The 23,100-nt window shown below is 42.6% G+C and overlaps 1 protein-coding gene across 1 annotated transcript in view; it reads right to left on the bottom strand.

The window, feature by feature from the left end:
* Positions 1-23,100, bottom strand: part of ZNF385D (zinc finger protein 385D) — a 992,080-nt gene that overhangs the window by 18,238 nt on the left and 950,742 nt on the right. Inside the window, 1 exon segment of the mRNA XM_061404729.1 lies at positions 4,224-4,454. Within this exon segment, the coding sequence (XP_061260713.1) occupies positions 4,224-4,454 (231 nt within the window).

Raw genomic sequence — 23,100 nt, 5'->3', positions numbered from 1 at the left:
CCAGGCAAGAATACTGGAGTGGGTAGCCATTCCCTTCTCCAGGGGATCTTCCCAACCCAGGGATCGAACCCAGGTCTCCTTATTGCAGGTAAATTCTTTTGTCTGAGCCACCAAGGAAGCCCACTCAATATCTATAATAACCTATACGGAAAAAGAATCTGAAGAAGAACGAATATACATATAACCGAATCACTTTGTCGTACATATGAAACTAATACAACATTGCAAATCACCTATTCTCCAATAAAATTTTAAAAAGAAGAAGGTGTTTTCCAAGATTAACAGTAAAACATGTCTTGAAGGTGGTTGACTTCCCGTAAACAGCCCATAAGTGCATAACTCTCCACTCAGTGTCAGAGGCCTTAGCTCATGTCTACGACATGTTTCCAAAGGGATAAAAAAGAAAACTCTTAGAATTACAATGCAAATGCAAAAGACACATCTCCCCATTCTGCAGCCGGATTGCTTCCGATGACAACTGATATTCAAACCTGGTTCCCTGAAAAACACAGCCAAGTCTTTATCGGTGTTTTCCTATTAATAAAATCCGGATCTAAGAAGAAATTGGAGAAGTCTTTTAAAGATCTATTGATGGAAGCAGTGGTGGGCATGATTGTGGTCTGCTCTGAGTGCAGCTGGCAAGGTGGTCCTTTAAGAGAACTAGAAAACAGGGATTCAGCGGACTGCTTGCTATCAAACGGGTCCTGCTTTCCACTAGCATCATGGACCGACAACTCTAAATAGTGTCAGTGCGCAGAATCCTCTCTGACAACCATTTTACTGGTCTATATTCTAAACAATGGATGTAGTTCTGATGAGATCTAGTATTTATTAAATTAGCAAACCATCTGCTCCATCTGTCGAACTCTCTGTTATGCAGCCATCCCCAGAAGCACACAAATCCGACTACAAGCTTCAGTTTCACTAGTCATTTCAGAGTAGTTCAAAATCCTCTGAGCTCACACAGGCTGGGATTCATGCGCCTGTAGTACGACCTTTTTTAATGTAAACAACAGATTGTAAATGGACAAGGAGAGCAATGTGATCATAAAGGTGGATGGACGGAGAATCTGTCACACAGAGTGAAGTAAGTCAGAAAGAGGGGAAAACAGAGTATATTAATGCATATATGTGGAGTCTGGAACGGTGATACTGATGAGCGAATCTGCAGGGCAGGAGTAGAGTTGCAGACGCAGAGAGGACGTGCGCATGGGAAGCGGGGAGGAGGGGTGAATGGGAGCCTGGGGCTGACACACGCACACTATCGTGTCACACAGCTCGTGGGAGGCCGTTACACAGCACAGGAGCTCAGCTCAGAGCTCCATGGCCTGCAGGGGTGGCGCTTGGAGGCCGTGGGGCGGGGCTCAGAAGGGCGGGGACCCGTGTATACAGGTGGCTGGTTCACTTTGCTGTGCAGCAGAAACGGACACAGCATTGTAAACAACTATGCCCCAAACTTGAGGAGACTCAGTTCTGCTGCTCCGTGCGGCCCCTCGCAGGTCCGGCCTGTGAGGGACGGGCCAGGCGCTCTGTCTGTGCAGGTGAGCTCCTTTGGCCCTCGTCAGCGGCTGGCGAGGTGACGCGGCCTGTCCTGGGGGCCTTCGCTTCCTGTCTCCTTCTCCCACCGCGATAACCCCCCAAAGCCCAGGGACCCTCACACCGCTGTCTCCGCGCCTGCTTCTGGTGGCCCCAAACGAGAACCCAGCTCAACGATCTTATGGTGAGGCCGCCGAGGACCACTCCCACCCCGGACAGGACAGGGGCGTGCGTCCGGCCTCGCCGTCTACAGTCCCCCCGCGGGTTTCCGCTCGGCGTAACCCGCGGGGGGATGTCTGATGCGGAGAGAGAAACACCTTAGAGGGAAGAGACGTGGGGGTCACGGTGTCCCCCTGGGCTGAAACCTCAGAGGCGACACGCCTAGAAAGGGGCTCAAGTCAGGGTGACAACCCATCACCTCCTAAGCCTCCAGGTGAGAAGGTTACGCTAGTTCTCAGCTCTGCCTGCAAAACACCTGGCAACAGTTTTGCTTTTTTTTTTCCTTTTCCCAAACACTATAGCTTCCCAGGCCCTGGCTATATAACAAATCAAAATCCCTGGATGTAGGAAATATATTTAGGATATATAATAGGATATATTTGCAGGATATATGGACCTTCCAGGTGGTTAAGTGGTAAAGAATCCCATGTCCAGTCCCTGACTCAGGAAGATCCACTGGAGGAGGGCATGGCAACCCACTCCAGTATTCTTGCTTAGAGAACTTCATGGATAGAGAAACCTGGTGAGCTATACAGTCCATAGGGCTGCAAAGAGTCAAGACATGACTGGACGACTAAACAGCAGCAGCAGCAGTAGGATATACAATAAATCAGAATCCCTGGGTGTATATATATTAATACATACAGAAATATATTTAAATAAGCATAAATGCATATATATTTAAATATACTTAAATATAAATTTATTTATATATAAAGATATATACTTTTCTATCCATACAAAGTATATGAATATATATTTATACATATAAAATACATACATATTTAAGGCTCCAAATGCAATTCTGACACACAAACCATAAATGACCATAAAACTGGAATATGGAAAATGCTGACCTGATGTGATAAAATCAAATTAGTCATTCCTTCTTTGCTCTTAAATCAAATAAGTCATTCCTTCTTTGTTCTTAATCAGATGTCTCTGATCAGAATTCAGGAAGGACATCCAAATTCTTAATAAATTAACTGCAGCCTCCAAGGCTATGGTTTGTTTATCTATCAAAACGGGCCTCCCCTCAAAATGAATGTTTCTCTGTCATGATGGGGAATGACCAAGAATTCTCGAGCACTGAATGGACATCCAATGATATCCACTCTCTTCCATGACCATGCACCCAGGAAGCACGTCTTTGCAGGAGGAAAGAGGGGGAAATCTGAAGGCTTAGATTCCAACTTGGGGCCAGATGCTCTTCTGCGTGTCCCAGTCCCTGCCCTCCTGAACTCTCCCTGACTACGACTCATGCCGCCTGCAGGAGGGGCGTGTGTGTGTGGAAGGAATTGTCCCCCACCTGCAATTACACCCTTAGAGGCTTGAGGTCAATACTGGAATGTTACTTGGGCAGCAGTGATTGGTCAAAGACTCCATCGGTGCACAGCTGCACTATTAACTCAGGGTATGATTCACAAATGATTCTTGTCCTATTGTAACGGCTGACAGAGACCTGGCAATGACCCCAGTCTTTCAGAGAAAAGCTGGTCTTGGGCCAAAGGGCTGGCTAAAATCTCAGGCAGGACATAAATAAATAAATAGATAAAATCTTTATATAAGTCAATATAAATATATTCTCTCTCCATATATGTATTATATATATATATATATGTATATCTAGTTAGGCTTATATAGAGATATATAACATCTTTAAATATATATATATATATGTATATATATAAACATAGATATACAGAAAGAGCAAGTGGATGGAATCAAAATATATCCAAAGAGGATTCCATACTGGCTTATCAGTATTTTCAGTTCTGCTATATTAAAGTTTAGTGTTTAAGTTAGAGAGACCTGGGTTTGAATAATGGCTCATCACCTAACTGATCACATGTCTTCTCTGAGCCTCAATCAAAGCAGGGGAATAGTATCTTTAGGCTGTCAGAAAGAATAAGTAAAATCTTTCACATAGATATCTTACCTCAAGATAAGGTAAAATGTCTTATCTTGCTTCTGTCTATAGGAAGCATTTTCTTAAGTTTAATTGTCCGGTTCAAATAAATTTAGCCCAAACAACATTTACCATAAAAACCATAATAAGGAGGTTTTAACCAAAATCTCATGGAATTGTGCAACCCAATTTTGCAACTCTATTATTGGTGCAACTTTAGAAAATTTCATTTAGAAGCAAATGCATGAAATTAACATAGCAATCTAGAAATCATATAAACACAAAGCTGATGCTTTAGAATTATATTTTACTGACTCTCCTTGTGTTTATAAAACACACACACGCATCCACAGCACGTCATGGGAGCCCTGGAAACCCTCCACTGCCCGCATGCCAATGGCACTTTGCTTGCCATTCTTACTTTTTAATGGTTACTGAGTTCCGTGTAACAATTGCCAGTTTTCTGCCACCCCTCTGTCCCCTGCTGCAAAGACCTCATCTATTCAGAGGAGCATAACTGCAGAGCTGTTGAGACAGAGAAGGAATCGCTGCATCTCACCACTGTTGTGGGCCTCCAGCTGGGAGGCGGAGTTGACAGCAACCTTGCAGAGGGAACAGTACAGCAGCCTCTTGGCCTTTTCCTCCTCAGTCTCCGTGGAAGGACAGGAGCTGTTGCCACTGGCTGTGGTGGGGCTCTTCTCCACTTTAGAGGTGATCTCCGTTGTCATAACACTGCTTTTGCGAATTTCCACAGTTGTCGTTGATATTGCTGGTGTCCCTGTGGTACTATCTGCAGTCAAAATAGCACAGGAGAAAAGGCAAAGACAGTGCATTATCTTTCCCCATTTGAAAACGCATCCCCGACATTGCATTCTGGTAATAATGAGAAGAGCGACTAGCTCCGACCCCCTGTTGACCACGCGGCAATCATCTCCTGAGGAAGTGACACAGACGCACACTTACAGTTGCGTCTATCGATAGAACACATTTGGACAATTCTTGAAAATAAATACAAATAGGCTTTACCATGTTTTCTTGAGGTAAATAAACATGCTCAAAGTTACCTTGTTAATGTGTGGCCTTACTTAAATATTCTTTATAGTGCACTGTGCTTTGTATATGTCTCCCAGGATGGCTTTAAAAAATACAATGGAGAGTAAATACGTCTAAGGTATGTTCATTTCTCTTTACGACTTGTCTTTCTATTTTCTTCTACATCTCTTTCTTTAATTTAAAACAAAATAGGTAAAATAGGGCTTCCCTGGTGGTCCTGTGGTTGAGAAACCGCCTTGCAATGCAGAGGACACTGGTTCGATCCCTGGTCTGGGAAGATCCGACGTGCCGCGGGGCACCCAAGCCTGTGTGCCATGACCGCTGAGCCTGCATCCTGCAGTGACTGAAGCCTGTGCGCCCTAAGGCTGTGCTCCAGAACAAGAGACGCCACCACAATGAGAAGCACACAGACTGCATCCAGAGAGTAGCCCCCGCTCCCTGGAGCTGGAGAAAGCCTGTGTGCAGCGACAAAGACCCAGAGCAGTCAAAAACAAATACAATGAAATAAAATCACAGCCAAGACCCTTTAAAAAAGTTGGTTGTGATCTTGTGCATGCTTGTATAAAATATATGGGAAGTAAAGAACCCTGATGTCACACCACTTTGTCAAGATCAAAGGTTTATAAAATTCTTGCCTTATCTACAAAAAGCTGTATGTTCAACAAATACAAAAATCATCCATATACAAACAAGACAAATTCTAATCTGGCATATTTATTAAGCATATGCCCTGTACCAGGATGAGTTCAGGGAGCGTGTGACACAAAAGTATTCAAACACCAATGGTGACTCTTCATATGGAATTCACGGACTGGTCACACCATGTTAATGTCACAGCTTTCAAGAGCATGATAACCAGGAAGGCGTTGATGCACTGTGACCCAACAACCCTTCTGGCTCTGAAGTCTGACTCTAAATCTGGAGAGGTCAACCTCCAAAGTGAGCCTACCTTGTCTTAGCTTCACTTGGGTAGACACAGCTCCCAACCCAAATAGGCTGGTTAACATGGTGTGAGCAACGTCTGCCAAGTCCAGTATGAATCGCAAATGTGCTCCAGGCCCTGTGCTTTCTATTTTTATATCCCTTTTCACTGCCTCCCGGCTGGCTAACTCTTAACCTCCTACTCAAAATATTCCCAGGCAGCCTCTCCAGCCACAGCTGCTCTTGGAGTTGTCTCTCCTCCCACAGGTTGCCGTGCTCACTATGCAACGCCGCCCTAAACACCCATGGTAAATGGAGCGGGCAGTGGCTATAAAGGACAGTGGTACCTGCAGTGAGGGGCTTCCTCATAAAAATGTAGTTCTTGTTAATTTCTGTTACCAACAAGCCTTTGAACTTGGATTTTCACTTTGATCTGGAGAGAGAGGTGGGAATGTGGGTAAGGCTGGTTTCAGCTTCTTTCCCAAATATGGCACAGAAACACTAGCCAGTCGGAAGATGAATGGGTTCTTGCTGTTTGTTTTTCATTAATTAATTTTTATTAAAAAATTTGAACTATAATTGATTTACAAAGTTTCAGGTGTATACAAAGTGATTCTGCAATATACATACATGTATATATATTTAGCTATTATATGTCTACATACACACATAGGTAGGCATATAATAGCTAAATATATATACATATTGTATGTGTGTATATATACACACACACATACTATATATGTGTGTATGTGAATATATTCTTTTCTGGATTCTTTTCCATTATAGGGGATGCTGAGGGATATTGAATAGAACAATTTATCTGGACCTTCCCTTTGCCCTGACCCTTCATATACTTTTAACCACTTATTCAGCCATAATGCCATTAAGGTCCCCTGCAGTATCATGGAGAACATCTTATAACCATGTTAGAAAAAATAATCATAGTGCCACCACCAGTTTTTCTCATAGCAAGAGAAAAATAAATAAAATTAGCTAACACCAATTTTGGCCACAAGAATGCATTACCTTGAACACTGAAAGGCCCACTTCCTGACTAGTCTTGTCTTCTAAGGTACCAACATTAAAATATCAGGCAATACCAGAAAATTTCAAATCCTAAAAGATGACCCTGTTAAAGTGCGGCACTCAATATCCAGCAAATTTAGAAAATTCAGCAGTGGCCACAGGACTGGAAAAGGTCAGTTTTAATTCCAATCACAAAGAAAGGCAATGCCGAAGAATGTTCAAACTATGGCACAATTGCACTCATCTCACACACTAGCAAAGTAATGCTTAAAATTCTCCAAGCTAGGCTTCAACAGTACATGAACCAAACTTCCAGATGTTCAAGCTGGATTTAGAAAAGGCAGAGGATCCAGACATCAAGTTGCTGACATCCGTTGTATCGTAGAAAAAGTAAGAGATTTCCAGAAAAAAATCTACTTCTGCTTCACTGACTATGCTAAAGCTTTTGACTGTGTGGATCACAAACCGTGGAAAATTCTTAAAGAGATGGGAATACCAGACCACCTGACCTGCCTCCTGAGAAACCTGTATGCAGGTCAAGAAGCAACAGTTAGAACTGGACATGGAACAACAAACTGGTTACAAATCGGGAAAGGAGTACGTCAAGACTGTATATTGTCACCCTGCTTATTTAACTTCTATGCAGAGTACATCATGAGAAACGCTGGACTGGAAGAAGCACAAGCTGGAATCAAGATTGCTGGGAGAAATATCAATAACCTCAGATATGCAGATGACACCACCCTTATGGCAGAAAGTGAAGAGGAACTAAAGAGCCTCTTGATTAAAGTGAAAGAGGAGAGTGAAAAAGCTGGCTTAAAGCTCAACATTCAGAAAATGAAGATCATGGCATCCGGTCCCATCACTTTCTGGCAAATAGATGGGGAACCAATGGAAACAGTGACAGACTTTATTTCCTTGGGCCCGCAAGTCACCTCAGATGGTGACTGCAGCCATGAAATTAAAAGACACTTGCTCCTTTGAAGGAAAGCTATGACCAACCTAGATAGCATATTAAAAAGCAGAGACATTATTACTTTGCCAACAAAGGTCTGCCTATTCAAAGCTATGGTTTTTCCAGTAGCCATGTATGGATGTGAGAGTTGGACCATAAAGAAAGGAGAGCATCAAAGCATTGATGTTTTTGAACTGTGGTGTTGGAGAAGATTCTTGCGAGTCCCTTGGACTGCAAGGAGATCCAACCAGTCCATCCTAAAGGAAATCAGTCCTGAATATTCCTTGAAAGGACTGATGCTGAACCTGAAGCTCCAATACTTTGGCACTTGATGTGAAGAGTCGACTCATTAGAAAAGACCCTGATACTGGGAAAGATTGAAGGCGGGAGAAGGGGACAACAGAAGATGAGATGTTTGGATGGTATGACCGACTCGATGGAGATGAGTTTCAGCAAACTTTGGGAGGTGGTGAAGGACAGGGAAGCCTGGAATGTGCAGTCCATGGGGTTGCAAAGAGTCAGACACCACTGAGCAACTGAACAACATCAACTGTTCGTGCGGTTCTCAAGGCAGGAATGTGGATGTGCTTTGTCATTTCCTTCTCTGGTGGACCATGTTTTGTCAGAACTCTCCACTGTGCTCCGTCCATTTTGGGTGGCCCTACGTGGCACGGCATTATCCCCAGAGGATAAAGTACATTTATACCAAGAATGTCAAAGGTTAGAGAGTCCAGACCGTCTATGGCTTGGGCTTAGTAAAATGTTAATGTTTCTTAAGGGAAGTCCCTTGCACGAGACAGGCTCGGGGAAATCAGGATCTAAACACTAAATTTCTGGTACTTAATTCCTTTGTGGCTCAAATGGTAAAAATCTGCCTGCAATGCAAAAGACCCAAACTTGACGTCTGGGTTGGGAAGATACCCTGGAGAAGGAAATGAAACTACTCCAGTATCTTTGCCGGGAGAATTCCATGGACAGAGGAGCCATGCCATCCATTGGGTCACAGAGTCGGCCTCAACTGAACAACTAACACTTTCACTTAACCTTGTTACATTTTTTAGGCCACGTAGCTGAACAAAGATCTGTTATTAATATTTTCTCAAGATTAAGGTTAGTTTGAGTGAAATACAGTCATGTTTTTCACTTTAAATTTAATATATAGATCTTGAGTCCACAAAGGTGGGAGTATTATTAATTTATAACAAGATGTGAATTTTTCAGTTACTTTTAATTTCCCAGTAGTAAAGAGGTCTTTTTTTAACAAGTAAGGTAAATATATTTTAAGATTAAGCCATGAAGGCACCAACTATTTTATTTAGATGGCCCTTGGTTTCTGCATCCATTTTAAAATATTTAAAAAATAATGCCAGAAACTTCCAGAAAACACAATTTTGCTGTGGGAAGGTGATTATTTACATACCATTTACATTGTATTTGCAGCTATTTACATAATGATACACAGTTTTAGGTATTAGAAGTAATCTGGAAATGATTTAAAGTAAATGGAAGGATGTGTATAGGTTATGTGCAACTGCTACATCATTTTATATAAGCACTTGAGCATCCATAGATTTTGGTATCTACAGGGGTTCTGGAACCAGTTCCCCATGAATATCAACAGATGACTGTACATTGCATAGAAAATGACATATAGCAAAGCTATTTTCTTTAGTATGGAACATTAAACTACCAGTTATGCATAATACCTTTCCACTCATTAAAATAAAATTTTATATTATTGATCATGTTAATAACATACACTCTTGCTAGGATGTGATGACACTTATCCCTGTGATCTTCTTCCCCAAACTCATAACCCCTGTCTAACCATGGGAAAAGCATAAACAAACCTAAATTCAATGACATTCTACACAATTCTTGATCAAGCATCCTCAAAAATGTCTAGGTCACCAAAACAAGAAATCTGAAAAACTGTCATGGTCCAGACAAGTCTAAGGACTCAGGATGTCAAATATAATCTGGTGTCCTGGTTGGAATCCTGGGGCAAAAAGAAAAAAGGAACATTAGGTAAAAATTTAGGAAATTCAAAGGAAGTATGGTATCTAGTAAAAGCAATGTATTGGTTATGGTTCTCTAGCTTTGACAAATGCACCACAATAATGGAAGATGCTAATAACAAGGAAACCTTAACAGCGTATACTGGAAGCCTCTGTAGGATTCTTGTACCTCTTTTGTAGATTTAAAGCTCGTCTAAAAATGAAAGTTTATTGATAAAAAAGAACTAGAACCAGTCACCACACAGTGCATCATTCAGTTACTTTGTAGAATCACAGCAGCGATCTCGGTGGTTACATGCTACAGCTTTCTTGGTTTTTAGATGAGGAAATTTCCATAAAACTGGGACTTGACATTGCATCTCTCACTCCCAAATCCTTATTTCAGGTCTAAATTGTTATTCTGTGTTGCAGTGATTCATGTCTTTGAACTTCACTCCGTCAACATTTATTGAGCTGCTGTTTTGCACTAGGTTCTACCTTCCCTGGTGGCTCAGACGGGAAAGCGTCTGTCTACAATGCGGGAGACCCGGGTTTGATCCTTGGGTTGGGAAGATCCCCTGGAGAAGGAAATGGCAATCCACTCCAGGACTATTGCCTGGAAAATCCCATGGACAGAGGAGCCTGGTAGGCTACAGTCCATGGGGTCGCAAAGAGTCCGACACAACTGAGTGACTTCACTTCACTTCACTACCTAAGCCACTGGAGATGGGAAGGATAATATATGTCCATTATGTGGTTCATGAGACATCCCATAATGATCTGAAATAACAGTAATAAATACACCAGCCCTTCTTCCATCCATTTTGTCCATTCATAGACCCTTGCATTTATACTTGACATAAAAATGCATTCAATAAATATTTATTCAAAGAAAACAATGAATGAATAAATGAACAAATGAATGAGCAAGACACAATTATAGCTAAAGATGGTAGAAGCAATGTTAAAGCATTTATACATACTAATACACTCAATCATCATAAAAAACTAAGAGGGTAAATTAGGAGTTCAGGATTAACATTTATACATTGCTATGTATAAAATAAAGAACCAGCAAGGACCTACTGTATAACACAGGGAATTATACACAATATTGTCTAATAACCTTATAAAAGAAAAGAATCTGAAAAAGAATATATACACACACACACATGAATCATTTTGATGTATGCCTGAAACTAAAACACTATTATAAATCAACTATATCTTAATTAAAAATATATATATATAGGCATACCTTCTTTCTCCCCACCTTAGAGAAGAAATTGGGGTATGTGGAGTTTTGGGAACTTGCTCAAGGCCAAAGCTGCCAGCTGTAGGGCAACGATTTGAACTCAGCCTGGCTCAGAAGCACATGTTCTTTTTGCTAAAATTTTGAATTTTTTTCATAAAAGAACTGATCACATCCCTTCAGTCTATTCCAACTGGTCATGATTTATTATGATTGTTGGAAGATAGTATCTTAAAAATTTGACTTCAAAAGAAACAAAACATGGCCCAAGCTGGAGTCAATCATGTTTGTCCAATCCTCCGTTCATGCTAACACATTAAGGTGTTGGAGTCCATTTAGGGGGAGGGGAGAGAAGGAAAACCTACAGTGTGCAAACAATCTCTTCTGCAAAGTGGTAAGAGTAACCCACAGGCCCTCCTTATTGTAAACTTTTCCTTTTCTTTTTTTTTTCCCAAACGATGTGGAACCAGAATCCTGATTCACTCTTCTTAATGTTTCCCAGGGGTGGATTCAGATTTCTTTGCACTGTTCTGCCAGTGGTCCTCTAAGAACGATACATGTGACAGGGAGTCGGAAGTAATGGGTGTGCTGTAGTGGGAAGGCAAGGTTTGAGATGGAGCAGGTTTGCATTTCTGTGCTGTTTTCTGCCAGCGCCCTGAAGCGAATGTTCATTATTGCAACTGTCATTGTTTGGCTTTGGCATCAAAACAGATTGCTAATACTTTGTGGAATGGTGCTCTCGTGGAGGATGAACGGAAACGTGTCAGTATTCAGAGTGGGCCATTTTGGCCCTCATTCTTGCATAAAACACTGGAAATACCTTTTAAAACATTTCATAAAGCATAAGAAAAGATTCCAGAAAATAACTTGAATTCTAGATAATAAAAGAGAGTGGCCAACTTACATGGTCTGGGTAAGGAAAGCATTTTCCTAGTTACAGATCTCATGATCCAACTCAGAGAACCAGAGGTGAGTTATGGAAATTTCCTTCCAGGTAACAGAAATGAATGCATGCATGCTCAGTTGCTCAGTCATGTCCGACTATTTACGACCCCATGGACCATAGCCTCCCAGGCTCCTCCATCCATGGGACTTTCCAGGCAAGAATACTAGAGTGGGTTGCCATTTCCTCCTCCAGGGATAATTCTTGACCCAGGGATCAAAGGCATATCTCCCTCGTTGGCAAGCGGACTCTTTACCACTGAGCCACCTGGGAAGCCCTGACAAATTAATACTATGACCCAAAGAGTCTCATCATGTTTTCTGGTACACTGAAGACTCAGAATGATATTCAATTTATTTCCTTCTTGTTTGTGAGAATTTAAGTCTCAACCAGGCTTGCAAGCAAGTGAGGAGAACAGCTGCTTCCTCTTAAATATGCTGACATTCTGAAGTATAAAAAGGTGTTTCGTGACAAAACACACACACACACACAAGTTTTTAGAAATTATTACTGGCAGTTGTTTCTTTCCTCTGGATTCTACCTCATTTAACCACCATCCTCTGTGCAGCACCGCCCTCTTAGACACAGGCAGGAGTGGGCCCTGCACTGGGCTCTATACTTTTGGGGGCTCCACATATCACAAGCCACTGAAACAAAAGTCTATTTTTGTATTTTTTGATCTTATGAAAAACACTTTTTTCAAGTTTGATAACCAACTAAGCACATGGGAATGTTAATTAGGAAGGGAAGTGAGAACTGGACTGGGTGCCCCGAAGGCCAGAGTACAGAGTCAGAGAATTCCCAAGTGTGTGTGAGTGCGTATGTGTAGAGGTTTATGATCGTGTGTCTATGTGTGTGAATGTGTCTATGTGTGTACATGTAGAATTTGTGTGTGCGCATATGTCTATGCATGTATGTTTTGTGTGTGCATGTGTGTCCGTGTGTGCATGTATGTTTGTGTGTGCATATGCCGTTATGCTTTTGTGTGCATATGCACTTACGTGTGTCTATGTGCAGGTGCGGTTCTGTGTGTTGAGGTAAAAGATCACAGCCTCTCTCTGGAAACCAGAGAAAGAGGCTTGTTTTCAAAATACCAAATAACGTCAAGTCACCAAATGTGAGTCTACACAGAAAAGTCCCCCCAGATATTGCCTCCCTCTCTGAAGAGGAAATGCTTCAGATTGGCTGGAAATCCCCAGCCCACAAAATGAGGTTGGGGAGAAAGGTTGCCTCCCCACTGGGCTCCCAGATTTGGGTGGGTCCAATTACCACCCAAGGGCTTCCCTGATGGCTCAGCAGGTAGAGAATCCACCTGCAATGCGGGAGACCTGGGTTTGATCCCTGGGTTGGGAAGATCCCCTGGAGAAGGGGAAGGCTACCCACTCCAGTATTCTGGCCTGGAGAATTCCACGGACTCTATAGTCCATGGGGTTGCAAAGAGTTGGACACGACAAAGCGACTTTCACCTTCAGTTGCCACCCGAAGGGCTGACTTAGGGGACAGCGTCTGCCCTGTTCCTGCACATCTGTGCTACTTGGCAGGGCTGAGCTGACTCAGGTGGGGAGAGCCCTTGACTTTTAGGTCACAAGGGCAATCCTTGGATACAGCCTACGGGGCTGCCAGCGATGCTTGAGGTATCTTGTAAGCACTGAGGTGTATGGTATATGGTCTCCATTTGAGCTCTTGGTCCTGAAACTTTTCGGGTGGGCTTGATTGAATCCTCCTGTGTTAGACCCTGTATTACTCACTGGATGTTAAAAGGTAAAAAACAACATTATTTGTGGACCAGAGCAACCAGGCTGCATACCATGAGAGGGGAGGGAACAATGGATTTGCTGTCATTGAAGAGGTTGAGGAGACATCTCCAGAAAATACTGGAGAAATACTTGCACTTCAAATTCTAACTTTACCACACCTCCAAAGGTCTGCTACTTGGAAGTGTCATGCATAAAAATGATCCACTGTCCTTTTAAAATGAAGTCCTATAGACCTGATTAAAGCACTTAATGTCCCAAGGGATCAGGTGAGTAATTATTTCCACCTTTACATAATTTGAACTAGAGTTTCCGAGTCTTGTGTTCATCAGAAATTCTAGATAGGCAACTGATTTCAAAAACTTAAAAAACCCCAGAAATATCTAACTGCAACTTCTGAGATGTTTCCCGAAGCTGCCTAATCTATGACTGCTCGAGGCAATTACAACAGTAGAGTCAGACTCAGTGATCCTGGTTACTGACCTGCTGAACTCACTTTGGGTTGGGCACACCAGATGCAGATTAGAACACCAATTGTTCTGCTTAAAAGTATTTGAGAGAGAGCCTGTTAAAAGAAATAGCTTATCCAACTTCTGAATTTCCCTCCTGAAACCAGGACCATTTCATGGGGACTGGACACCATGTGAATCATGTGATTTGAGAAGATACTATTAGATTGCTTTAATTTCAAAGAAAAATTTTTCAGGAATTCAGGATATTCTTATTGCTGACAGCAATTTGGGAGGAAGAAGGCTAGAGAGTCAGGTTGCCAGGTTAGCGAATGACTGCAGAAGCTCTCAGGAGGAGGAGGTGGTCAGAACTGGACCAAAGGATGCTTGAGCTGGAGAGGCAGCAGAGAGATGGAGAGTGGCAGGAGGAACAGGCCAAAAAGAAGGGAAACCAGAGGCTCCAGAAGCAGAAGGAAGCCAGCAGGAGTCCCCCAGGCCCCAGGCAGTGACGCAGGGCCTAACAGCTGGCCAATAGGAGTGGAGACCTACTCTGTATCCTCAGCCTCAAATGTCCTTGATCTCAAAACGGATGTCTCTAGTTTAGTTCTTTGTTTAAATTTTATATTGGAGTACAGTAGATTGTATATTGGAGTATAGTTGACTGTATATTGGAGTACAGTTGGCTTCCTTGGTGGCTCAGATGTTAAAGACTCTGCCTGCAATATGGGGGAACCAGGTTCCATTCCTGGTGGGGAACGGCCACTCGCTACGGTATTCTTTTCTGGAGGGTCCCATGGACACAGGAGCCTGGAGGGCTACAGTCCATGGGGTCACAAAGAGTTGACACAACTGAGCAACTAACACCTTCACACTTTCCTAGCTGATTAACAGTGTTGTGTTAGTTTCAGGTGCGCAGCCAAGTAATCCAGTCACACATACACATGTTGATATATGTGTCTATTCCTTTCAAACTCTGTTCTCATTTAGGTTGCCAAATTCAAACTTAAAGAAAGTAGAGAAAACCACTAGACCATTCAGGTATGATCTAAATCAAATCCCTTATGATTATACAGTGGAAGTGAGAAATAGATTTAAGGAGCTAGATCTGATAGATAGAGTGCCTGATGAACTATGGACTGAGGTTCGTGACATTGTACAGGAGACAGGGATCAAGACCATCCCCATGGAAAAGAAATGCAAAAAAGCAAAGTGGCTGTCTGAGGAGGCCTTACAAATAGCTGTGAAAAGAAGAGAAGCGAAAAGCAAAGGAAAAAAGGAAAGATATGAGCATCTGAATGCAAAGTTCCAAAGAATAGCAAGAAGAGATAAGAAAGCCTTATTCAGTGATCAATGCAAAGAAATAGAGGAAAACAACAGAATGGGAAAGACTAGAGATCTCTTCAAGAAAATTAGAGATACCAAGGGAACATTTCATGCAAAGATGGGCTCGATAAAGGACAGAAATGGTATGGACCTAACAGAAGCAGAAGATATTAAGAAGAGGTGGCAAGAATACACAGAAGAACTATACAAAAAAGATCTTCATGACCAAGATAATCACGATGGTGTGATTACTCACCTAGAACCAGACATCCTGGAATGTGAAGTCAAATAGGCCTTAGAAAGCATCACTACGAACAAAGCTAGTGGAGGTGATGGAATTCCAGTTGAGCTATTTCAAATCCTGAAAGATGATGCTGTGAAACTGCTGCACTCAATATGCCAGCAAATTTGGAGAAGTCAGCAGTGGCCACAGCACTGGAAAAGGTCAGTTTTCATTTCAATCCCAAGGAAAGGCAATGCCAAAGAATGCTCAAACTACCACACAATTGCAGTCATCTCACACGCTAGTAATGCTCAAAATTCTCCAAGCCAGGCTTCAGCAATATGTGAACCGTGAACTTCCAATATTCGAGCTGGTTTTAGAAAAGGCAGAGGAACCAGAGATCAAATTGCCAACATCTGCTGAATCATCAAAAAAGCAAGAGAGTTCCAGAAAAACATCTATTTCTGCTTTACTCACTATGCCAAAGCCTTTGACTGTATGGATCACAATGAACTGTGGAAAATTCTGAAAGAGATGGGAATACGAGACCACCTGACCTGCCTCTTGAGAAACCTGTATGCAGGTCAGGAAGCAACAAGTTAGAATTGGACATGGAACAACAGACTGGTTCCAAATAGGAAAAGGAGTATGTCAAGGCTGTATATTGTCACCCTGCTTATTTAACTTATATGCAGAGTACATCATGAGAAACATTGGGCTGGAAGAAGCACAAACTGGAACCAAGGTTGCTGGGAGAAATATCAATAACCTCAGATATGCAGATGACACCACCCTTATGGCAGAAAGTGAAGAGGAACTAACAAGCCTCTTGATGAAAGTGAAAGTGGAGAGTGAAAAAGTTGGCTTAAAGCTCAACATTCAGAAAACGAAGATCATGGCATGTGGTCCCATCACTTCATGGCAAATAGATGGGGAAACAGTGGAAACAGTGTCAGACTTTGTTTTTGGGGCTCCAAAATCACTGCAGATGGTGACTGCAGCCATGAAATTAAAAGACGGTTACTCCTTGGAAGCAAAGTTATGACCAACCTAGACAGCATATTCAAAAGCAGAGACATTACTTTGGCAACAAAGGTCTGTCTACGCAAGGCTATGGTTTTTCCTGTGGTCACATATGGATGTGAGAGTTGGACTGTGAAGAAAGCTGAGTGCCAAAGAATTGATGCTTTTGAACTGTGGTGTTGGAGAAGACTCTTGAGAGTCCCTTGGACTGCAAGGAGATCCAACAGATCCAACAGGTCCATCCTAAAGGAGATCAGTCCTGGATGTTCATTGGAAGGACTGATGCTGAAGCCGAAACTCCAGTACTTTGGCCACCTCATGCAAAGAGTTGACTCACTGGAAAAGACTCTGATGCTGGGAGGGATTGGCGACAGGAGGATAAGGGGACAACAGAGGATAAGATGACTGGATGAACTCATGAACATGAGTTTGAGTGAACTCCGGGAGATGGTGATGGACAGGGAGGCCTGGCGTGCTGCGATTCATGGCACTGCAAAGAGTCGGACAGGACTGAGCGACTGAACTGAACTGATAGTATTAGCTTAAACCCGTAGTTCACCACATACAAGCAGGCCTCATCTAAGTACTACTCATACCACCCCCCACCTCAGCCCCTGCACACACACCCAACAGGAAGAGGCAGAAACTGTAAAGGAGCCTAACAGTGACACCGATAGTGTTGCTCACTGGAGAGCACACACCCCACACAGAGGGTGGAGTCCATCGTGCCATCTCGTCAGCCATCTGAGAAACGCATGCCCAGTTTTACCAGCCATTGTGGTTCTTATTTTGGTGAAGGCCAGAAAGTTTCACGAGCCATTTCCAGGTGTTCAGTGCTAGGAGCCGTGTGCGTGAGTGTGCGTGGCTGCGCGTGGTGTGCGTGGTATGCGTGTTGTGCGTGCGTGTGTGCGGTGTGTGTGCGTGCGCGTGGCGTGCGTGTGTGTGTTGTGCGTGCGTGTGCGTGGTGTGCGCGCATGTGCGTGGTGTGTGTCGTGTGCATGGTTGCGTGGTGTGCGTCAATGTGCGTGAAAGGCCTGTGTGGACGCCGGCTTCCGCCGGGCTGGGGGCCGCCATTCTGAGCGGCCCGTGGGCCCCGAGCCCCGCGCCCCCTCACGGCGCCCCCGGGACCCGGCTCCCGGCCGGCCCGCCGCTCTCCGGCCAAAGGCGAGTCCTCCCCAAGGAGAGAAGCTGCTGAGGGTTCCTCTCAGCTTCTTCTTCACCAGAGGATCTGCCCTCCCTCCTTTCTCTCAAGGGAGAGGCTCCCTCCAGGACAGCGCCGAGGCGTCTGCGGGCCTCAGGGATTAGGGCCGAATACCTTGGTGTCACCTCAGCGTGATGTCTCTATCACCGCCTCATCGTGTTGCAGCCTTGGTTTCTCTAAGTCAGTGGGGACTGTGTTCCCTACTCTTGCAGCTTACCTCGTTTTAATATATTCCACACGCAACTACAACAAAGCCTGCTAGATATTCGGCAACTGATAAATACACAGGCTGCTGTCAGCAAATTTGTTCTGTCGAGTATTTGCCTTTCTTTCAAAAGTTGAGGTCCTACTCCCCAGAGGCACTAGACTGCACACTGGGACAGCAGGATAAAGAGCAAACCTTTGACCTTATAGTCTAAGTTTTCATCCTGAATCATTTTCACCTAATTTTCTCCCCTTCTCTTCTCTGTGCTCCTTTGCCTCTCACAACATCCAGCAAGAACAGAGCCAAGATGTTGGAAACATCTGTGAACCAAGAGTCATCCTGTTCCTGTAAACGAGAGGTTCCAGAACTTTAGTATACATTGAACCACCTGGAGGTTTAATCAGACACAGACTGTTGATTCTGCCCTTAGACTTTATGGTCTAGGTTGGGGCCTGAATATCTGCATTTCTGACAAATAGCCCAGTGCTGCTGCTGTGGGGCTGAGGACAACTCTTTAGGAACCACCACTGACATGCCTGTCAACTAGTTTCTGGTTTAGTAACAGGTCTCAGCTTTAGAGCTATAATAACATATAAATAGAAAGTCATGAATGTAAAACAGGGGAAGAGGAATCGGGTGACCACGGTCCTGTTTTGTCTGTGACTAAGGGAGTTTCTCGGAGAAGGCAATGGCACCCCACTCCAGTACTCTTGCCTGGAAAATCCCATGGATGGAGGAGCCTGGTAGGCTGCAGTCCATGGGGTCGCTGAGGGTCGGACACGACTGAGTGACTTCACTTTGACTTTTCACTTTCATTCATTGGAGAAGGAAATGGCAACCCACTCCAGTGTTCTTGCCTGGAGAATCCCAGGGATGGGGGAGCCTGGTGGGCTGCCATCTATGCGGTGGCCCAGAGTCAGACACAACTGAAGCGACGCAGCAGCAGCGGCAGCAAAGGAGTTTCTGAGACATGAGACTTTTAGTACTTTGGGGGACAGCCCCACCAAGTCAGGACAAGTTGACGACTCTAAGAAGGAATTTGGAATAAGTTAAGGAAAACTCTTAAAAATACTTTAGGTACCTAAGCAAGCAATGAGTATCTCTTTTGAAAGATACATTTTTGGAGACTGATGTAATTTATAAATGAAGGAGAGTGTAGATACATTCAGATACTTAAAACAGAGAAAAATAACTTGGGGTTTAATTAATCTGCCACTTGGCCTTTAAACCAGGGATTCTTTTTGTAAGACGGTCTCGTCTCCCTAACCTAGAATCTATGTTTTCAAGAAAATCTGTTTCCTACAGCACTCAGAATGTATGCTTCCTCCATTCCCTTCCAAACATAAATTATCCAAAGTAAATTAGTTCAAAACTAAATTACTAGAGCAAATATCATATCACATATTAATATATGAAATCTAAATAAGACTGGTACAAATGACTTATTTACAAAACAGAAACAGACTCACAGACTTGGAAAACAAACATATGGTTTCCAAAGGGGAAAAATGGCAGGTGAGGGGTAACTTAGGAGTTTAGGATTAACATGTACAAAGTAGTATATACAAAACACAGCCGTCAGGGACCTACTATAGAACACAAGGAACTATATGAAATACTTGTTAATAACCTGTAATGGAAAAGAATCTGAAAAAGAATAGACACGTGTATATGTGTAACAGCCATGTTACATGAAACTAACACAACAGTACATCAGTTACACACCCACAGAGATAAAAATAAAATCCACATACACAGAACACTAAGTTACTTGGAAGGCAGGACCGTGAGTCCTTGGGAGAGCTGATTCAGTGGTTCCACCACTGTTCATACACTTAATAAGCACCAAGAAGTGGTAAGTTTTGTCAGAATCTATGAACTTTCTGATAAACATAACAAAAGAGAAAGAGGACAAAAAAAATCAATTTATTCCAAAGTTATTTTAAGTGACCTGGATGATACTAAAAGGCATAGGAAACAGGTTTTTTTTTGGGGGGGGGTTGGGGTTGGGGTGGGGGATTTGTAATAGAGATTTTTATTTTCCCTAGTAAAGGAGAAGGAACTAAAACCTTTCCAAATTTATGAATGGTAGTTCCCCCCTTTGAAGAATTTTCTGCACAGAAAAAAAAACACTGCATGCCACAGTGATACTTCCCATTTCATTAACAAGGAGACATGTATATTGAAAAATTTCCATTTTGGCAGTCAAGGCATAGCTTTTCAGCAATTGCCTTTGGTAATCTGTTGTATTTATACAGCAATCATCTTCCTTCTGACCGTGTGCTTTAGGCAAAAGTGAGGGTTTGCCCTGTGTGCTTAAATCTATAATAACTATTTAGAATTAGGACTTGATAAATCATGAATTTTGAAAGCTTTTACTAATTAAAATTGAAACAGAGTGAGGGAGAACTTGCTTTCCGACTAGTGAATCTAGAGCCTGTGGTGAATTGAGAAGGTGGCGACAGTCATGTCAAGCCATCGAGGACACAAATCCTTGCTGTAGAATCCTGTTAGGCAGCCCATATAATTAAAGGGAAGAAATAACTGCCAGCTCTTCAAATTTTGTAGACTGTCTCGAAGATAAGAAAATGAGCTCTCATGAGGGATGGCACAATGATAAAATATTTAGTGTGGAAATGATTTAGAACATTAACCCATTTGGTCTGAGGCAATTTACTGTGTGCTAAGAGCTACATATAACTTTATGAACAGTAGCCTGCTGGCTCCTCTGTCCTTGGGATTCTCCAGCAAGAATACTGGAGTGGGTTGCCATGCCCTCCTCCAGAGGATCTTCCCCACCCAGGGATCGAACCCCCTTCTCCTACTTCAACTTGCATTAGCAGGTGGTTCTTTACTACTAGCACTGCTAGGAAGCTTTCCAGATGTCACTAGTAAAGAACCTAACTGCTGACAGATGAGATTTCAGATGCTGGTTCCATCCCTGCATCGGGAAGATCCCCTGGAGGAGGAAATGGCAACCCACTCCAGTATTCTTGCCTGGAGAATCTCATGGACAGAGGAGGCTGGTGGGCTACCATCTATGGGGCTGCAAAGAGTCAGACATGACTAAAGCGACTTAGCCGGTAAGAGTTACCTAGCTTCCCAGGTGGCGCTTGTGGTAAAGGCTCTGCCTGCCGATGCAGGAGACGTGAGTTGTGGGTTCAGTGGATGCCTGGGTCAGGACGATCCGCTGGAGGAGAAAATGGGAACCCACTCCAGTATTCTCCCCTGGAAAATCCCATGGACAGAGGAGCCTGGCTGACTACAGTCCTTAGGGTCACAAAGAGTTCTAGTTTTCAATACAATAATGTTTCATAAATTGACTATGAAGACAACAGTTTAATCAGACAGATACCGTGATAAACTGATATACATTCTTTTTTCAAATTTCAGAACCAGGAAAGAAGTTTTCAGAGAGTAAGTTCTACTGGACAAATTATGGGGGATGACTGGCAAAGATGAGAGAAATATAGAAAAAAGAAGACCTTAAAAAAATCAAGAAATCGTATTAATATATATAGTTTTAATAACAAATTTTCAACTACTAGGCATTCAATTTAAACTATAAACTGCATTGTTTCAAGATTCAAACTTCCCAAATTATTTAATCCAAAACAGCAATTTATTATTATTTTGCCCACTGCAGGAAAGGGTTAGGGTTAATACAATCACTTTTTGATAGAATTTGTCTCCTTGAAAAAGTCGTTTCCATGTAATGTTTAATATACTTCAGCCAAGAAGAGTTTTAAGAGTTGGGGGACACATAAAAATTAGGGAGAATGTGCACATCAAAATGAATGGGAGAAATCAGAATTTTACTTGTTATTTACGGAAAGGTTGCCTGCTGAAAAATTAATAGAACTGCTTGGAAATAATAAAATTCTGGAGCAAATGCCTCTCTTCAAGGCAAAGCCAACAGACCTATTTCCAATATTCCCCTTTTCAGCTACAGAAACCATATAAACCAGATTTTCACAAAATTCCAGATAAAATTGTCTCTCTTATTATAATGTCATAAACTGTCACACAGTTTCAGAAATTCCAAGCTACAGCAGACTGCCTCTTGCACTAAAACTCACCATACCATAAAATTTTCTTTTTGTTTTTGAGACTACATTTGATTGTAATCATATCACAATTTCACCAAAACACTAATTGAAACACTAAAAACAAAAAATGTTAACCTTTCTTTTGTCTGAATAATGCAGAATAACCAATTAGATATTCCTTAGACCTTATTGAAGAGACTAGTTATTTTGACATTATTTCAACAGCTTCAAATCTAATTATTTATTCAATATTTTGAGTATATAATTAAGAAAAAAACACTTGTTCTTGGTTAGGTCTATCAACTAAGATTTAATTCAATATGCTAGGATAAATATGTTTTAAGATAGAGCTGTGGTTAATAAAGAATACAGTTAGATAATTAATTTAAAAATAAATTTTTATTATCTTTGACAGTTAGTCTGTATGGTAATTTTGATCCTGCAGAATGCTAACTATTTTTATAGCTACAAAGGGATAGAAATCTGGTCTCAGATGACTTGACCTCTCAAAGGATGATGGCATTTCTATTTCATCTCAGCCTTTGGGATCTCATTTCATGAGTCAAGTCAGAACACTATATTAGAGACAGTTTGATATGAATAGAAGTTCTGAAGTTCATCGTTAATTTGGATAAAATAATTTTAAAATATAATTCTTAATCTCTTTGCTTCCTAGATCACTTTCTTAAAGTTAATTTTCTTGAGAGAGAAGAACTTCATTTTTTTGTGTCCTGTTGTCAGTAAACCTGTTTTAAATCAGCACTGGGTTCCTTTGAAGTTTCTCTAGACGTGGAAAAGCCCGTGGCCACATGTGACTGGCTTCGCTCCCGTCCTCCCTGGCAGCTCCGCTCGCTCCGGAGGAAGCCGGGCCAGGAACGCGCGTCCAGGGCTGGGCCTGGGGAGTCAGACGCCTGGGGGGACGGAGAGTGTGCAGGCAGGCACCACATCGACGCCTGGCGCTGGGAGGCCTGTGCCAAGAGGTCAAGATCCCAGCCAGGCCCCACAACCAGTTCACAGGGCCGGGGAGAGAGAGCCTGGAGCCAGAGGCAAGTTGCTGGG

The sequence above is a fragment of the Bos javanicus genome, chromosome 27 (genome assembly GCF_032452875.1).
Source record: "Bos javanicus breed banteng chromosome 27, ARS-OSU_banteng_1.0, whole genome shotgun sequence".
Lineage (NCBI taxonomy): Eukaryota > Metazoa > Chordata > Mammalia > Artiodactyla > Bovidae > Bos > Bos javanicus.
This window is presented reverse-complemented; position numbering and strand designations above follow the sequence as displayed.